This window comes from Manacus vitellinus, unplaced genomic scaffold (assembly GCF_001715985.3).
Source record: "Manacus vitellinus isolate BGI_N305 unplaced genomic scaffold, ASM171598v3 scaffold_1_pilon, whole genome shotgun sequence".
NCBI lineage: Eukaryota > Metazoa > Chordata > Aves > Passeriformes > Pipridae > Manacus > Manacus vitellinus.
Window position 1 is genome coordinate 33,786,222 of NW_021939396.1, and position 15,644 is coordinate 33,801,865.

General features: G+C 39.1%; 2 protein-coding genes across 11 annotated transcripts in view; one reads left to right on the forward strand and one right to left on the reverse strand.

The window, feature by feature from the left end:
* ARFGEF1 (ADP ribosylation factor guanine nucleotide exchange factor 1) overlaps positions 1-6,946 on the forward strand; it is a 91,069-nt gene extending 84,123 nt beyond the window's left edge. For both annotated transcript variants that reach the window (XM_018079576.2, XM_029959264.1), the window contains 6 exons: positions 1,578-1,707; positions 2,541-2,680; positions 2,935-3,103; positions 3,570-3,708; positions 4,648-4,765; positions 5,500-6,946. In XM_018079576.2, coding sequence (XP_017935065.1) covers positions 1,578-1,707; positions 2,541-2,680; positions 2,935-3,103; positions 3,570-3,708; positions 4,648-4,765; positions 5,500-5,664 — 861 coding nt within the window. In that variant the 3' untranslated portion in view covers positions 5,665-6,946. The remainder of the gene's footprint in view (positions 1-1,577; positions 1,708-2,540; positions 2,681-2,934; positions 3,104-3,569; positions 3,709-4,647; positions 4,766-5,499) is intronic.
* A 2,137-nt stretch (positions 6,947-9,083) lies between these two features.
* The window catches only part of CSPP1 (centrosome and spindle pole associated protein 1), a 64,233-nt gene continuing 57,672 nt past the window's right edge, over positions 9,084-15,644 (reverse strand). For 5 of the 9 annotated variants that reach the window (XM_018079639.2, XM_018079599.2, XM_018079607.2 and 2 more), the window contains 3 exons: positions 13,758-13,867; positions 13,432-13,582; positions 9,699-9,925 (listed from right to left, as the gene is read on the reverse strand). In XM_018079639.2, coding sequence (XP_017935128.2) covers positions 9,699-9,925; positions 13,432-13,582; positions 13,758-13,867 — 488 coding nt within the window. Of the gene's footprint in view, positions 9,926-13,431; positions 13,583-13,757; positions 13,868-15,644 lie in introns of all 9 variants that reach the window. The other 4 variants (XM_025895730.1, XM_018079631.2, XM_018079615.2 and 1 more) reach the window with 1 other exon arrangement.

Genomic DNA, 15,644 nt, shown 5'->3' on the forward strand with positions numbered 1-15,644 from the left:
TTTTATAGATATATAGATATAGATATATAGATATAGATATATATCACAGTTGGAAGGGACCAACAATGGTCATCAAGTCCAACTCCTGTCCCTGCACAGGACCATCCCCAAGAGTCGTACCACATGCCTGAGAGTATCATCTAAATGCTTCTTGAACTCTTGTCAGGCTTGGTGCTGTGACCACTCCACTGGGCAGCCTGTTCCAGTGCCCAACCACCCTCTGGGTGAAGAACCTTTTTTTAATATTCAACCTAAGCCTCCTCTGACACAACATCAGGCCATTCCCTTGAGTCCTGTCACTGGTCACCATATATGTCTGTGTATAGATATGTGCTTTGCAGTTAATGATAGCATATTTTGTTATTAATTACATTTCCCTCTTTCAATGAATGCTTTCTGAAATGAAAACAATAGGTATTAACTTTAATACTTTATGTTCAACTTGTCAAGAAGGAAGATATTTATTAAAAAATAAAACAAAACTTCAACAGTTTCTCTTCTAAAGTCACTGAGTTCTAGTTCACAAGGTAACACAGTAACAGGGAGAATTAGAACACGTTGCAGAAGTCTGCTGAAGCAGCTCTCTGGCAAAAGAATTTTAAATTAGAGTATTTTTGTGATTCTATGATTCTAAATGTATTCTCCTCCATCATTTCACTGTGGTAAATTCCTGTATCATCCACAGACGTGTTAGGAGCTTATGGTTCAGAACACTCAAGGGAGTAAAGACAAGTAAAGATGAAAGTCTCATGATACTTCATATTGCTTGGACTTGTCATTTAAGAGCTGTGCGTTCACATTTTTCACCAGTTATAAAGGAAAACAGTTTCTCACAGAAGGTCTTGAGGGGTTTTTTCACTGTAGAACAGGCTCCTCAGAGCCTGTGCAGTGGATTTTTTAGGTGAGATGCAGTGTGTGATGAACTGGGCCCACCCTTTAATCCCAAGGTTCATCTGCCAGGGCCAAGTGAGCTTGGACAGTGGGAGTGAGATCCTCAGGACGTAGGTTTGATTAGAGTGACCTTCTCTTAGATGGATGGCCTTACAGGGCTAAGCGAGCCCCATCTGCCCGGATTTAGAAATTAGAATTGTCCTTCTCCTAGGATGATTGCCAGAAGGCTAGTGAGCCTATCCTGCCCTCGGACATATATCTGACCCTACAGTTTTGACCTGTCTGGCATGGGAGACCCTGCCAATGGCATGTACCATCACCAGCATAGCTCGCAACCTCATAGGGGCAACCTTGCAGCAAACCTTGTACACGTCACCTGGTAAAAGCCAAACTGTTGGCTGACACACTAAATGATTGAGTGGAATACAAAAACCTATCTGCAAAGTACATTAACTTTTCTGTGTAATTAAATATTTGTTGCTTGTTAAATTTTCAAATCTTTCTTATTAGGTCATCTTTTTCATGCATCTTTCATGAATGATAATATCAAATAAGACTAAAGTGAACAAAAGTGCAGTGTTGAAACAGCAAATATCTTAAGCTGTGAAGAGCATGGCACTATTGACAATTGCTTGCCAAAGTTTTTTGTAAGTTAATTTCTTTTTTTTTTTTGGCTTTGTTTTCAGGATACAATCTCACAGAAGTCAGTAGATATTCATGATTCCATTCAGCCTAGACCTTCAGATGGACGCCCATATCAGCCCAGCACAGGGGCCACAGTAGGTGAAGAAACAAGTAAAACCAGGCCAACACCAAGTGCGTGTTTTGTAGTGACTTGGCATTTTATCTCTTCTAAGAGTAGTATTTAGCAGATGTTTGATATCTGTAGAAACATGATGAGAAGAAAATCCTTGTTTGCATTTTTGTCATCCTATAGTGTTTCAGAACTCTGTTGGATTCCTGTGGGTCCACACTTTTGACCTATGTTTTAAAAATCAAGAGTCCAGCTGCTAACTTGCAGGCTTTTTACCAAAGGCAAAATATTAAAAATAGTGTTCTCCTTACAATGCTATGTAAATGAGTAATAATTTTTTTTGTCTTAGGAGCAAAGATTTTTCAGTGCAAAATGCAACAGAAGCTGTAGTTGAAAATACAGCTGTAGAATGTAGCTATAAAATCCTGTCTATGATTTGAAGAGAATATATGAAACCCTTAAGATAACTTATGCAAAGTTACATGTTAGTGCTTAAATGCTCATGACTGTGGTGCTATTAGTACTTCCCACAAGTGCAAGCAAACAATGGTACCAGTACTGTCCTAAACCTCCTGCCTGTGACAGCCTCAGATTCTTGCTATTGCACTGATACTAAGATCCAAGTCACTCATTTTGGTGATTTTTAGATAACATTGAATATTTGTCCAATATATCACAGATGACTTCAGGAAATATTTTTTTAAGATGTGCCAATTGTTAACATGATCATAAGTTCTGGTTTTAGTGGTTCAAGACTGGTGGATTCCAGGTTTGTTGTATGAATATACTTAAAGTCAAACTGTTCTTCAACTTACCATCAAAATAGCTCAAAAAAAAGAAAAAAGTATTGCAGTTCCCTAGTTAACAAGTCGTTTTCTTTTTCTTTCCTTTAAAGAATTTCCAGAACAGAAATTATTTGCTGCTCTTTTGATCAAATGCGTTGTACAGCTGGAACTCATTCAGACGATCGACAACATTGTGTTCTTCCCAGCAACTAGCAAAAAAGAGGATGCAGAGAATCTAGCAGCAGCACAAGTAAGTAGAACAGATAAGTTTCTCTCTTTTTAACAGCTTTTCCTCTGGTGGATAAAGTTTCATAAATTCTTACAGTGTCTGCTAATTTACAGTTTTTAGATGCACTTGAGATCTTCTCCAACTTGCATTAAATTGCTTTTGCTGTGCCAGGGCAGCAGGGTAGGATTGAGTTGTTATCACAAGAGCTTGCTGAACACAGTTACGAATTTTTACTTGAAATCCTTGGCTTTTTTCCTTTTTTTTTTTTTTAATAGAGAGATGCTGTAGACTTTGATGTCCACGTGGATACACAAGATCAAGGGATGTATCGTTTTCTGACATCACAGCAGCTTTTCAAACTTCTGGATTGTCTGTTGGAATCTCACAGATTTGCTAAAGCGTTTAATTCAAACAATGAACAGAGAACTGCTCTCTGGAAAGCAGGTGAGTCAGTCATCTTGGGGAAATACTTAGTGACAGGGTGCTACTGTGCTTTTAAAGTCAAAACTACTTAGAAGCTGAATGTAAAAATTGAGTATCAGACTTTAGCTTTATGACCTTGGGATTCTTAAGGGAAGGAGACCTCATCTGTGCAGGTGCAGATATCTTCCTGGTTTCCTAAAATTTAAGGAAGTTACAGCTGCCAGTGTGAGTCGCATGCTTGCAGGCACAAACACAGGTTTCACAGCTCATTGGAAGCTTATGTACAAATGGGTGCTAAATACAATTGTGGCGTATATAAATAGGTTCATTTGTAGCAGTGCTCCACTGTACTTAATGTCATGAGAAATTAATTACCCAGGGTCATTCTTCTAACTGTCTACATGCAGAAAATGCTTAGAAGTGGGGGACTGTTAGGGAGAATGTCAGCTGAACCAAAAATCTAAATGGATGCTTGGAATTTCTCTAGGTTTCAAAGGCAAATCAAAGCCTAACCTGCTGAAGCAGGAGACGAGCAGCCTGGCCTGTGGGTTGCGCATTCTGTTCCGTATGTACATGGACGAAAGCCGTACCAGTGCGTGGGAGGAAGTCCAGCATAGACTATTAAAGTAAGGTCCATGTAGCTGAACCTGTTGATGTTGTTTCTGATGTTAAAGGAGTTTTTTTATTTAAAAGGATACACCTTCTCTGTTTGAGGTAAATTTCCTAGAGCTAACGTGCGCGGTGGTGGTCACAGCTAACACTAAGAGTTTTCATGTGCTGTGGAGGGTGCTGTGCCTCCAGCTACTGATGCTGTCTCTGCTTTTTGTTCTCATTACACGTTTTGCTGGAGAGAACAAAGGGTTTGTCACCTTTTTTTGTATCATGTGGGTAGGTGGGGGCTTGTTAGAGCTCCTCTTTAAAAAGGAAGGCAACTGTCACCTAAACGCTGGGATTTTTTGTTTCAGTAACCTCAGGTATTTTAGGGAATTGACACTTCTCATCTGCAGAAATAGACGCTGGGGTTGAGCAGCTTTGTGTTGCACATAGAGAGGCTTTTGGCTTTTTGCTTATTCATTACTTTGAATACTAAGATTCACCTGAATGGTTTTTGTTTACAGAGTTTTTCAAGCAAGTGTTGGAATAAGAGAGGGCTTAAAACTATGACAGTAACACTTAAGGCAAAGACTTTAAGGTTCACAGACCAGGAAGCAGAGCTGAAAACTACCTGGTTACATCAGCGTGACATATATTCTTAAAGTCTACATAGCATTTGTCATGTGGATTTTAATACCTCTCAGAGAACACTTGATGCACTTCAAATACATGCACAAACAGCATAATAACATTTTATCAGCTTATTTTTTGCTGAATTACGAGGACTTTGGGTTTAAGTTGAACAAGATCACTGCCTTCTGTAACTAATCAGGCTTAGAGTAGCTTTCATAAAAAAAATGCTGTTCTACACCAGAGTTCTACTGCCATGAGTTACAAAGCCAGAGCTCCTTCTCTGCAGTAGAGCTTTGAATGAAATATGAGTTACTAATTTTTGTTTGTGTTCTCTCTAGTGTCTGCAGTGAGGCTCTGAGTTATTTCCTGACTCTTACATCAGAAAGTCATCGGGAAGCCTGGACTAATCTTTTACTCTTATTTTTGACTAAAGTGCTGAAGATAAGTGATGAAAGGGTAAGTAACTGTTTGGAATGGTGTTTCAGATAACATTTACAGGTAAGACGTAGTTCTAGGCCAGTTCTTCACACACAGTTATAGACTTGACTTTAAAAGCTCCTGCTGCTCTGTAGACACTCCTTTGTTGAGGGAATGTACATTCAAACTGCATTTGACAGATACTGACAGTAATAATTCAGCGTGAAGGTGCAGTGAGTGATAAAATAAAACGTGTCTGAGAGAAGTTGAAAGATGTTGGAATCCTTTAGAACTGTGTGTTAAGTTGCTTTTACCCCTCTCCTGCTGAAGAATAGGATTAGTGATTCAAAGAATTAACCTCTGTTTCTGACTCCAGTGCTACATGTACCTCACCTTGACCTTCTCCAAAGCAATTCTGCAATAAATAAATCCATATTTAGATCTCTCTCTGTTTTTAACAAAACCTGGCTGAAATATTTAAGTGAAAGGGACCAACTACAGTAAAAAACTGGTAATAGAAAAATATTTCCTTTTGGAGAATAAGCATTAGTAAGGAGCTGTGTGTAGCTAGTGAGCATCTGTCAGAGTATGTCACAGCTGTCATAGCCTTATTGTAGCACTGCTAACTTCAGTTATAAAGACGTTTCTGTTAGTCACATTGTGGGTTTCTCACCGTGAATTGGAGAAGTATTTAAAATTCATATCTTGCAATGTGCCTTCCGAGGTGTATTGATGTATAATAGAGTAATTTCTTCTGTTTGTTTTCTCTGCAGTTCAAAGCCCATGCATCGTTCTACTATCCTCTGTTGTGTGAAATCATGCAGTTTGACCTTATTCCTGAGCTTCGAGCTGTTTTACGGAGGTTTTTCCTGCGGATTGGTGTGGTTTTCCAAATATCCCAACCACCAGAACAAGAGTCTGGAATAAGCAAGCAGTAGCAGATAGTGACACTGTTTAAAAGTTTATATTCCTCAGCTAAATACAAGGACCAGGTAGCTGAGCCATTCTGTCTGGATATCCATAAAAATGATTTCTTTGTGTGGCAACATGTATCCAAGGGTTAACGGTACAGACGCTTACAACTGTAATTAAGGCTTGCAACACTCCAGTCCCTTTATTTCCTGACGGATTATCTCTATCGGTTTCTCTTCCCTGGCTCGTGCTGAGCACAAAGCCAGTTTTTAGCACAGTCCCCTTGTCAGCATGGGCTGCAGTATCCTTTACTGTCCTAGACAGCAGTATAGCAACAGATGTTTATGGCGGGTGTGAAGGTAAAATGTACCCAAAGAAACATATATATGTAAAGGTTTGAGCTTCTGCGAGAAGTACAACTCAGGAGAGCTGTATTTTGAAGGATAAAATGTTTATAGTGAAAAGAAAATTGAGATTATTGTTCATGGTAAAAGATATTTAGCAACTATGTCTGATATTCTTATTCTAAGATTTTTGCACACTCAGGCTGTCTGAGACATTGGTAATCATCCTTCTGTGAAAATGTACAGAGATGCAGGTCTGTAATATAAACTCTTTAACACTATACAGTTCTTCCGGAATTGTTTTATTTCTGTAATATTGATTTGCTGAAAGCCCATAACTCTTACTCGTTTACCAAATGCACTAGAAGTTTGGGTTTATTTTTTTTGGGGTTGTGAGTTTTCTTCCTCTTTTTTTGTTGTTTTGTTTTGCTTTGTTTCATTGTAGCCCAGAAGTTAGTGTTGCCGACTTTTGTCAAGAACAGCGGTAGAAATATCACGACTGACATAACTACCTGTAATATACTTGTTTTAGGGCTTTTAAATATTAAAACGAGCCATTGAAATGATGATCCTTCAAGGACTGGAACTTGAATCACTGCAAACAAGTCTAGGTTGTGTCTGCTGTCAGATGTTTTTTGTTTGATGTAGATTTCACTCTTATGTACAGAATTTAATGTTGAATATATTCAAGTAACAAATCTGGCATGGTTTGGGGATGGTTAAATTTATTGGAAATGTATTCATACTGTGAATTGTGCTCTGATGGTTAACAGATGAGATTGTCAAGCATTCTGTATTACAATGGATGTAGAAATTTTTTTCAGATGGACAAAATGTATATGGTACAGATATGTAAAGTTTTCTATGTAAAAAAAAATTCTGTACAACTTTCTGTACAATATTTGGTTCTCATCTGGCATATTCTAATCAGGTTATAGGTCAATAAAGTTTTTGAACTCTTTCATCAGTGCAATCAAAACCGGTCTAATCCACAGCTACTTGTTTTAGTTTGCTTTGCCTCTCATGCTTCTGTTTCAAAAGGGCAAACCCCAGCCTCCTGGGGGCAGAAAGGTGGGTGACCTTTGGTTGACTGTGATGTGTCTTCTCACTTTCACAAATACAGTGGGAAAAAGAAGGGTAAATTAAAAAAAAAAAAAAACAAAGGGCAGGGAGGACGAGAATAGAAGTGTTTGTGCATGAACTGGTCAAATGAACCCTCTAGTGCTGCCCAGATAGAAACTCAAATACTGGGCATTGCTTTCTGGGGATTAAAATATAAACACCAAACTGACAAGGGAGAAAGGGTGGTTGGGAGGCAAAGGCTGGGAGTTCTGCTGACTGCTGACTTGGAACACATCAGCCAGCTCAGCTTTGTCAGCATCTCTGATTTGATGAGTAAAAGTGGAAGTGGATTGTTCTCCAGTGTGCTCCCACAGAACTTCTGAATAGCACAGGAGAGCAATCTGAAGCCTGAGGTGTGTGAGGGAGCCTCCCCTCTCTTGCAGAGGAATGAATCTCCAGTTGCCCTTCACTGCAGGTTCCAAAAACGTAAGCAGTTTGATGAAAAAGCTCTGGAAAAGCCGGAGGCAGGAATTAACTGCCATGACTTGTGATTCACCAAATTGCATTTACCAATGTCAGAAGGGGGAGATTTGAGGTTATTTTAATTGATTGTAATTGTACACTTTCTCTTGGGCTATATTTTACTTTGGCAGTTGTGCGTTGTTTAAATGTTAAACCGCTGTGCAGGTCCATTTATTTTGCAGGTAAGGCTGTCATGATAAAAAGTTTAAAAAATTTAAGAAGGCAGAAGGGCCTTTAACAGCTGAGCTTTGGAGATGCAGAGAAAGCTGAAGGACCCACAGTATCCTGAGTAGCAGCCTGGGTGCCCAAGGGAGGGATAGATGTGAGAAAGAGTGTAATTCATGGTGCTGAAGGCTGCTGAGCAGTTTCACTGGTTTCAGGCCACAGCAGCAGTGAAGGAAACACCTTCAAGAGGGGCTAGGCTGTGTCTTGGCTTGAACTGGAGGCAAGGAATGCTGGCCTGGCATTTACAAAACTTCCTGCAGTGACATGAGGGTGGTTTCATAGGGTAACATTGACTTTATGCTTCTGTGGAGGATAAAACTTCAATTAAAGCTAAGGGAATAAGGAATAATTAAACTACATAGGCACCTAGATGAGGAAGAAGACAAGTTCCATATGTAACCTGGAGTTAGTACAGTTAACGTATTGCAAAGTTCAAATTGTGAAGCACCTGAAAAGAGCCATCAGGCATCAAAAACAAGGGCAAGGCTGGCACGTGCCCAAGAGAAGTATAAAATGATGGGCTTCATCATGAGAGGTGCTGGGGTGGGGGGTAAGTAAATGTATTATAGAACATTTTCACCTCAGCTGCTTGAAATTCCTTTGTGCTTCCTGCCTCTGGGAAGTCGAGAATGCAGCAGCTGTGTGGCCTGTCCTGTGCTGCAGCCCAGGTGCTGGATTATAGTAAAGCCCCTGCATGACTGGCCATTTCTCTCACAACCACACTGCTGAACATCATGAGCCTTCTCACTGCTGGGCCAGAGATTCAGGGTAAGAATTAGCCAGATCTGATAAATCCTTCCTGGGAAAGCACATGCTACACGCATGAAGAAGCTAAACACAACACAAGGTTGAAGGACATCTCTCTCAGCAAGAACTGCCTGCTGTCATCATGGAACTGCTGTGGCCTTCAAGGAGGTTTACAAAAGCTTTAAAGTGGCATTTCAGTAAAAATGAAGATATTTTTACAAATTCATAAAACCACTTGTTTTCATCAGTGGTTCTCCTACCCCCACTCCCCCCACTGGTTAAGCTGTGGCATCTGGGTGGGAATTTCCTAACCAAGAGGAAAGTTGCAGCCTTATCCTTATTTCACCTTAAGATTTTAGGAGTTCAGTGAACTGAAACATTACTTCCAGCTCTACATGTCCTTTTAAAGCTTTGTGCTTTTAATCAACAAATTTTCCATGTGTTGCCTTAACATTCCAGTTTGTTCATAAGTAAATGTAAGCTGCATCAAATGATAAATTAAGAAAATTGAAGTCTGCTTTCACATTTTTTTGTAACAAAAATAATTTTAGTAACAAAATACTTTATTTTAACTCTTCATTCAATCAGAAACATAAATATTTGCAACAATTTCTGTCTTTTCAGCACATAAGTTAGGGAACATACGACACATTGCTAATAATAATTTTTTTTCATTGAAATGTTCTCTGCCCTTCCATGCACAAGGTATGAAAAGCAAGGGTCCTTCTCCAAGTTACTCACTCTTTTGGTAAAAACCTAATGCCCCTCTGCTCTTGGGTTACTCTAATTCCAGACAGTTTTGGAGTTTGACTATAAAGCTAAAAAATAACTTTGATTTCATACTAAATTCACACACGCCCCACACTGTATTTGTGGTAAGTCCAGCTCTGAGGCTGAAACCAAGTTGTATAAAAAGTGCAAAAGCTGACAAGCTATTCCCCCACTTCCCACGTCATGGAATAGAAAACATCCCTATGCTACATTCTCCATTACACTGCAGTGTCTGAATCTTTATTATTGCTATTTTAAATTACACAGACGCACAACTCCACACTATGTACATGGAAGAGAACTCTCCCTCCAGGAGACCCTGGAAAGTGCGGTAGTGCTGGATGGTCCCTCGTTGGCCGCAAGGCACAGCTGGTTCCCACAGGCCGGAGTCAGCCGTGCGCGGTGGAGAGGCCCTGCCAACCGAGGGGGAGCGTGTTCTCCGGCGGCAGCTTTGCTGGATGTGACTGTTCAGCCATCAGTCTCTGGAGCGTGTCGGAAGTTCCTGGTCGCAGCCAGGGCTCTGTCGCGACCGTGTCGACAGAACTGGGGCGTCTGCCCGTGTGGGACGGAGGGCGCTTCAAAAGATCATCCACATCTCCTAAGGAAATGTCATCACCTGGGAAAGGGGGAGAGCAACACACATGTGATAAAAGGGGACAGAAGCTTATCACATCTTACCACAACATTCAACAGGGTTGCTTGTCTGCAAAGAATGCATAAATATTGGTTGTAAATCACATTTGTTTCTACTGAACACACATTTGTTGATGTTCTGAGGAACTGTGCCTCAATAGCTCCACACCCCCACCACCAGGTCAACAAGGGGGTGATACAGGCAAAGGTGGATGGACTCAGTAGATGGTTCTGGCTTTCCCAAAAGCTCCTGTTATAAGGAAAAGTCAAATCTGTCAGTGCATATATGCCTAAAAAATGCATTTAAAAATAAGGCCATTAAATTATAGTGGCATGGCCCAACACTCTTGTATAGTCAGTCTCTTACTCAGGAGAGAACTCAGGAAGAATTATTTCATCACTGGTTAACAATGTAAATGCAAGTGTATCACAGTCCAGCACAGGTTATAACCTCAATGCAACGTCACTCTCAAACTGGATAAGTTGTGATCTTCCAGCCACAAAACAAACCCCACCAAAGAAAAAGCTGAACTGCCTTGCCTTTGAATTTGAGGTCTGAACTTCACTCATTTCAATTCTGTTAGCAATTGTACATACCTAATACCTTAAACAAATTGTTCTTAGTGTGGATTATCAAACAACATAAATTTTATTATATATAAATGTGCTGTTCATTTTTTGGCTTCACAACATTTTACATATATAAACCACAAAATTACACAATCCCCAAATACACACCTAAAACAACTGAAAACTGCAATATTTTCCCCTTTAAAGCTGAGTCACATAAATGAAGAAGTTCTGTTTTGTTGGTGTGTGTTAAGGTGGGCAGAAAAATATTTAAAGATTCTGGCTTAGGAAAAAACAAAAAAATCACAAAAGTTTTGCAGAAACATCCTAATCAAGCAAAATGTAAAAGAATTGTGTATGTAGTGATCAAATAATTCCATTTAGCAATTTGTGTCATTTAATTAAAGTAAGGTTTTTATTTTGGAAAAAAATTATGACTTTTTAAAATCTGATTTTAAACCAAAATTTCTCTGTATCTTCTCATTAAAACTTGAAAGTTGATGGTTTAAGCATAGGCATGAGAACTCAGGTCCTGCAGAAGGAGCAGTCAGGTGTGGATAGGTGAAGGGAAGGACAGAAACTGCACGACCCCACATACAATGGGAGCAAAGGCTGTTTTTCTCTTCATGCCCAAGGTGGGATTTCAGATTCCAAAACAAAATGCCAATTACTTCCTGTTCTAAATGTTCTAAATGAATTGGGCACCAAATTAGTTCTGTCACATCATACAGACACTGATCTGATCATCCTCCAAGCCTTCCTAGTCTGGTTAAAACAAAACTTGTCTGTAACATCAGAAGTGAGAGCAGACCTCTCTCAGTGCTTAAAGCTGGCAGAGCAAACCTCTTTGCCTCTTAAATCTTGGGTCAGATGAACTCTCCTGTGGATTGGAACCCATGGTTTTCACACACTTTAAGTTATGGTGGGGTTAAAAACAGTACATGGCAGAAAAAGTAATACCTAAAGAAAATTAAATTTTTCTTTGCTGCTTCAAGAGATGATACTCAGAAACAATAAATATAAGGTAACGTATTTGTTTAGAGAAGAGACAAACTGTGGACATCCAGGCCAAGAAAGCTGCATTTCCCCAAGCTAAACTATTGCTGCCTTTAAAGACAAAGCCTTTAGATCTTCCAGATGTCAGAGGCAGGAACAACTGTTTTAACAGAGATAAGATCATAGTGCACAACACTATATCAGAATCACCTGGTGCTGCTTTTAGAAAGCACCACAGATCAGCTACAGTGCAAAACTTCCTTCATCATGAATTTCAACACTTTGGATACTCCATAAAAAGCTGTTCTTAATTGGGACACATGAAAAGAATTTTCTTTGGAGCTGCATTTAGAATTTATCTAAGCCTGTAAATTGCCATCTCTGGTCATTTAAAGGGAAGATAACCAGTTACATTTCCTTAGTTGTATATTTGACACATTTGTTCTCTTACAGCAGTGTCTCTGAGAGCAGAGAAAAAATAACAGTCCTAGCTGCTGGGAAAGCAAAAGGATGCCACAAGGGTTCTATCAAACTGTTATGGAAAAGGAATAAAACCACTTGGCTTCACTCATTTTTTCTGTAATGTCCCTGAGCATGAGGAGGGAACAAGAAGGCAGGCAGCAGTGCAGCCTGAATGACCACAGCTGAGCAAGAGCATCTCTAGCTACCTTTTCAAGAGGCACATATGGTAAGGATGAGTGATGGTCCCCATGTGTTCCAAAGAACAAGTTACATACATACAAATATACACACACACACATACACATATAAAAATTATATACTAGAGGCTGAAGCTCTGGAGACCATGAAAAACAGAAGGCAAGCAAAATTAAAAGTGTGGTTCATATGGTATGAAGTGAAATTATAAGAGAGGTGAGATAAGAGCAAGAGCAGAGAAGTAAAAGAAGTTCACATAGCAAAAATATCTGAGTGGAGTAAAATTAGTAAAGCATTTATTTAGGTTATGGAAAAAAATTAATATGAATAGGGTTTTTTTAGTGACTTAAAAATCACAGTGAGATGTTTAAAGCAAACAAAAAAAGGATGAAGTGCTTGTAAGAGTACCCATAGCAACAGAATCAAAAATACTGCCAGCATCTGTACTCTCATTAAATTTATAAAAAGGATACTGATACTGTAATTGCCTATACAGCATAGCAACCACCTCCTAAAAAAAGGGAGATTTCAGATTCATATGAAAGAATCTGGGTCATAACCCACATGAGAAATTACAGGCCATTAATGGTTGCCATGATTAGTACTTGATATACAAAGGGAATCTAGATTAGGGAGTCAGCCTGTGCAGAAGCTCCAAGACAACTCCAGTCTGATGTATTATATGATGACAAGAAACACAGAATGAATTCCAGTGTGTGTCCAGTGAATGAGGTATCAATATCAACCTTAAATACTGAATGTTCATTTATATTAATCAACCACTAGAAAATGACATTAACTAGAAACTGAAGTACTTCACCATACACAGTTTTCTGGCATATCTTCATTCTGGTTAGACCACACACATCTGATTCCCAGGAGTGTCAACAAACTCACACAGGCACCTCATCACCATTCATCACTCAGGCATTTCATTTCTTTCCACTAATATTTCAGCAATGCAGCTGGATATCCCCACCCTACTGCCAGCAGTGACACATCGCAGTGGGACAGACAGGACAAGTACAAGGGCTGATCAGACAGGAATTAGAGCATCTTTTCCTACTACCCTCCTCTAAACCTACTCTAAAAGAGTCGTGTTGAAGTTTACTGGGGAACTCCCTGCAGCAGCTACACAACTCTATAAATAATTCCTATGTTTGATCCAGTTGCTCACTGTTCTACTACGTGCAGCCTATTATTTGTTCCTTTAATTATTGTAATTAATTAGTATTCACTACATCATCTCTACTACACAGAGCATACCCAAGTAAGCAGATTTCTGCTGGAGCTCAGTCAGTCTGTGCAATCGTTCCTCATTCTTGCCTTTCATCTGATCAATGTCGAGGCTGAAATCTGAGTGCAAACTAAGGCTGTCAGGCTGCAGCAGCGGTGTCTGGGCTGCTGGAACATCCTCCTGCAGAAAATCCAAAAATGCACAATTCCTTCAGTTAAACAGCATCCTTTTTGAAAGGGCAAATAGCTACACGTTCTCTCTCTGGATCTATAACACCACAGGAACTGCAGGAACTGTCTGACATTAGATCTGTGGCCCACCTTCATATTTAAGCCAAGCCAGTTATCATACGTACAGCACGCTCCAAAGTTTTCTGCTTCATTCGTCTCCTCTCCCTTGCAGAAGATGGAAGTGGTGGTAATAAATTAACTTCTTCTAAGGCAGGAAATGTTTCCCCATTAGCACCTGGAAAAACAGGTGAAATCATTTGCAAAGAAATCAAAATACCACACAGTGCTCAAACCTGCTTATGTTTTGAAATGAGCCGATATACTGTATTTGATTTCATCACAGGAACCAAGGAATGTATTCATTAGGACATCTTGGACAAAGCCAGTGATAATTCAGATTCAGACAAAAGAACAAGGCACCACAATGGCAGAAAGGGATGACCTTCAAGCAAAGGCCAGAAATATACCTGGAACAGGTGATCCAGAGAAGTTGTGGACTCCCCATCCTTGGAAGTGTTGAAGGCCAGGCTGGATGGGACTCTGAGCAACCTGGTCTAGTAGAAGATGTCCCTGCCCATGGCACAGAGGTTGGAACAAGATGACCTTTAAGGTCAACCAACCCAAACCCTTCTGTGATTCTATGATATATATCAAGATATCTCTTATATAGAGGATAAGGCATCCTGCAAATCTACCACCCACCTCACTTCACCACATCTTGTTTATACCTAGACCTTTAGAGAAAAATGAGTATTCAAACAAGTTTGTTTGCTCGAAACAGAGAACACTAGGCAAATTAGAGTCATAAAAAGATACAATCATGTAATAAATTATGTATGTAAATATGTTACACGGAATACATAATAACATTACACAGAACGACAATGTTACATAGAACATGATAACACATAATCTATGCATTAATCACACAGCCTTGGTCATATCTCAGTAATTTCTTGTAATAAACTGTTAGAATCTGTTCATACAAAAACAAATAACTAATTTTTTTGATCCTACCTGCGTCATATTACAGTGGAGGGAGTTTCATCTATTTTTATAATATAAATGAACCCTAAGGTGATCTCTGTGCTTCACACTTGTCTTGTCTATTTCCCTTTCTTTTGCTGATTCTGGAAACTATTTCAAATACAAACTATTTCAAACAGGTACTTTTTTTTTTTTCTCCAGGATCAGTAACCACTGCTTGGGGGCTGGTTTATGGCTTTGCTGCTGCTTGCTTCTAACATTGGGCTCTCATTCCTAGTTCAGATCCTCTAGCACCTTCAAGGACTGATACTCCCAGGAAAAGGAAGGTCTTTGCTCAACAAAATCAGTATAGAATCCATTAAATCAACTACTCTTTGTAACAACAAAGTCACCTTTTGAAAAGGTGCTTAGTCTGGTATGATACATTAAGTAAAAGGATTAAGACAACAGATTGGTGTAAATTCTAAAAGTAACAATTAAACAATTATTTTGGTTGAAAAATGAAATACTTAGGTTTGAAAAATATTTAAAAAGATATTAAAAAAAGATATTAAAAAATTCTTTTGTATTACCAGTTGGTTTTTCTCTAAAAATAAAAATTTTATTCTCCTCTTCTCCCTTCCCAGTTTCATCACAGGTACTCATACTCCTATCACAAATGTTTCAATGAAAAAAATCAAAGTGTAATTTTGAAATGGTATATGGCTAACAATCCACACATCAGAATTCCAGCTACAAGATCAGTTCAACTTCACTATATTCAAATTAGTGCTATTACTCAAAGTATAAAAAATGGTTTAATCATGTGAATTTATGACAACAGAAACAAAGTACAAGATAAAGTAGAATTTATTTGTACCATTAGTGTGTCATCCGTGTAAGATACTACATGTTCCTGTAAACATCTATCATTCAGATACTGCTGCAGAGAGATGCTTTCAAATCACTGCATTAACACTAATGAATTCTAGGGTTTCCAGTGAGGCAAAAAAGGAGAAAAAGAAACTGATGAACCCCTTTATTCC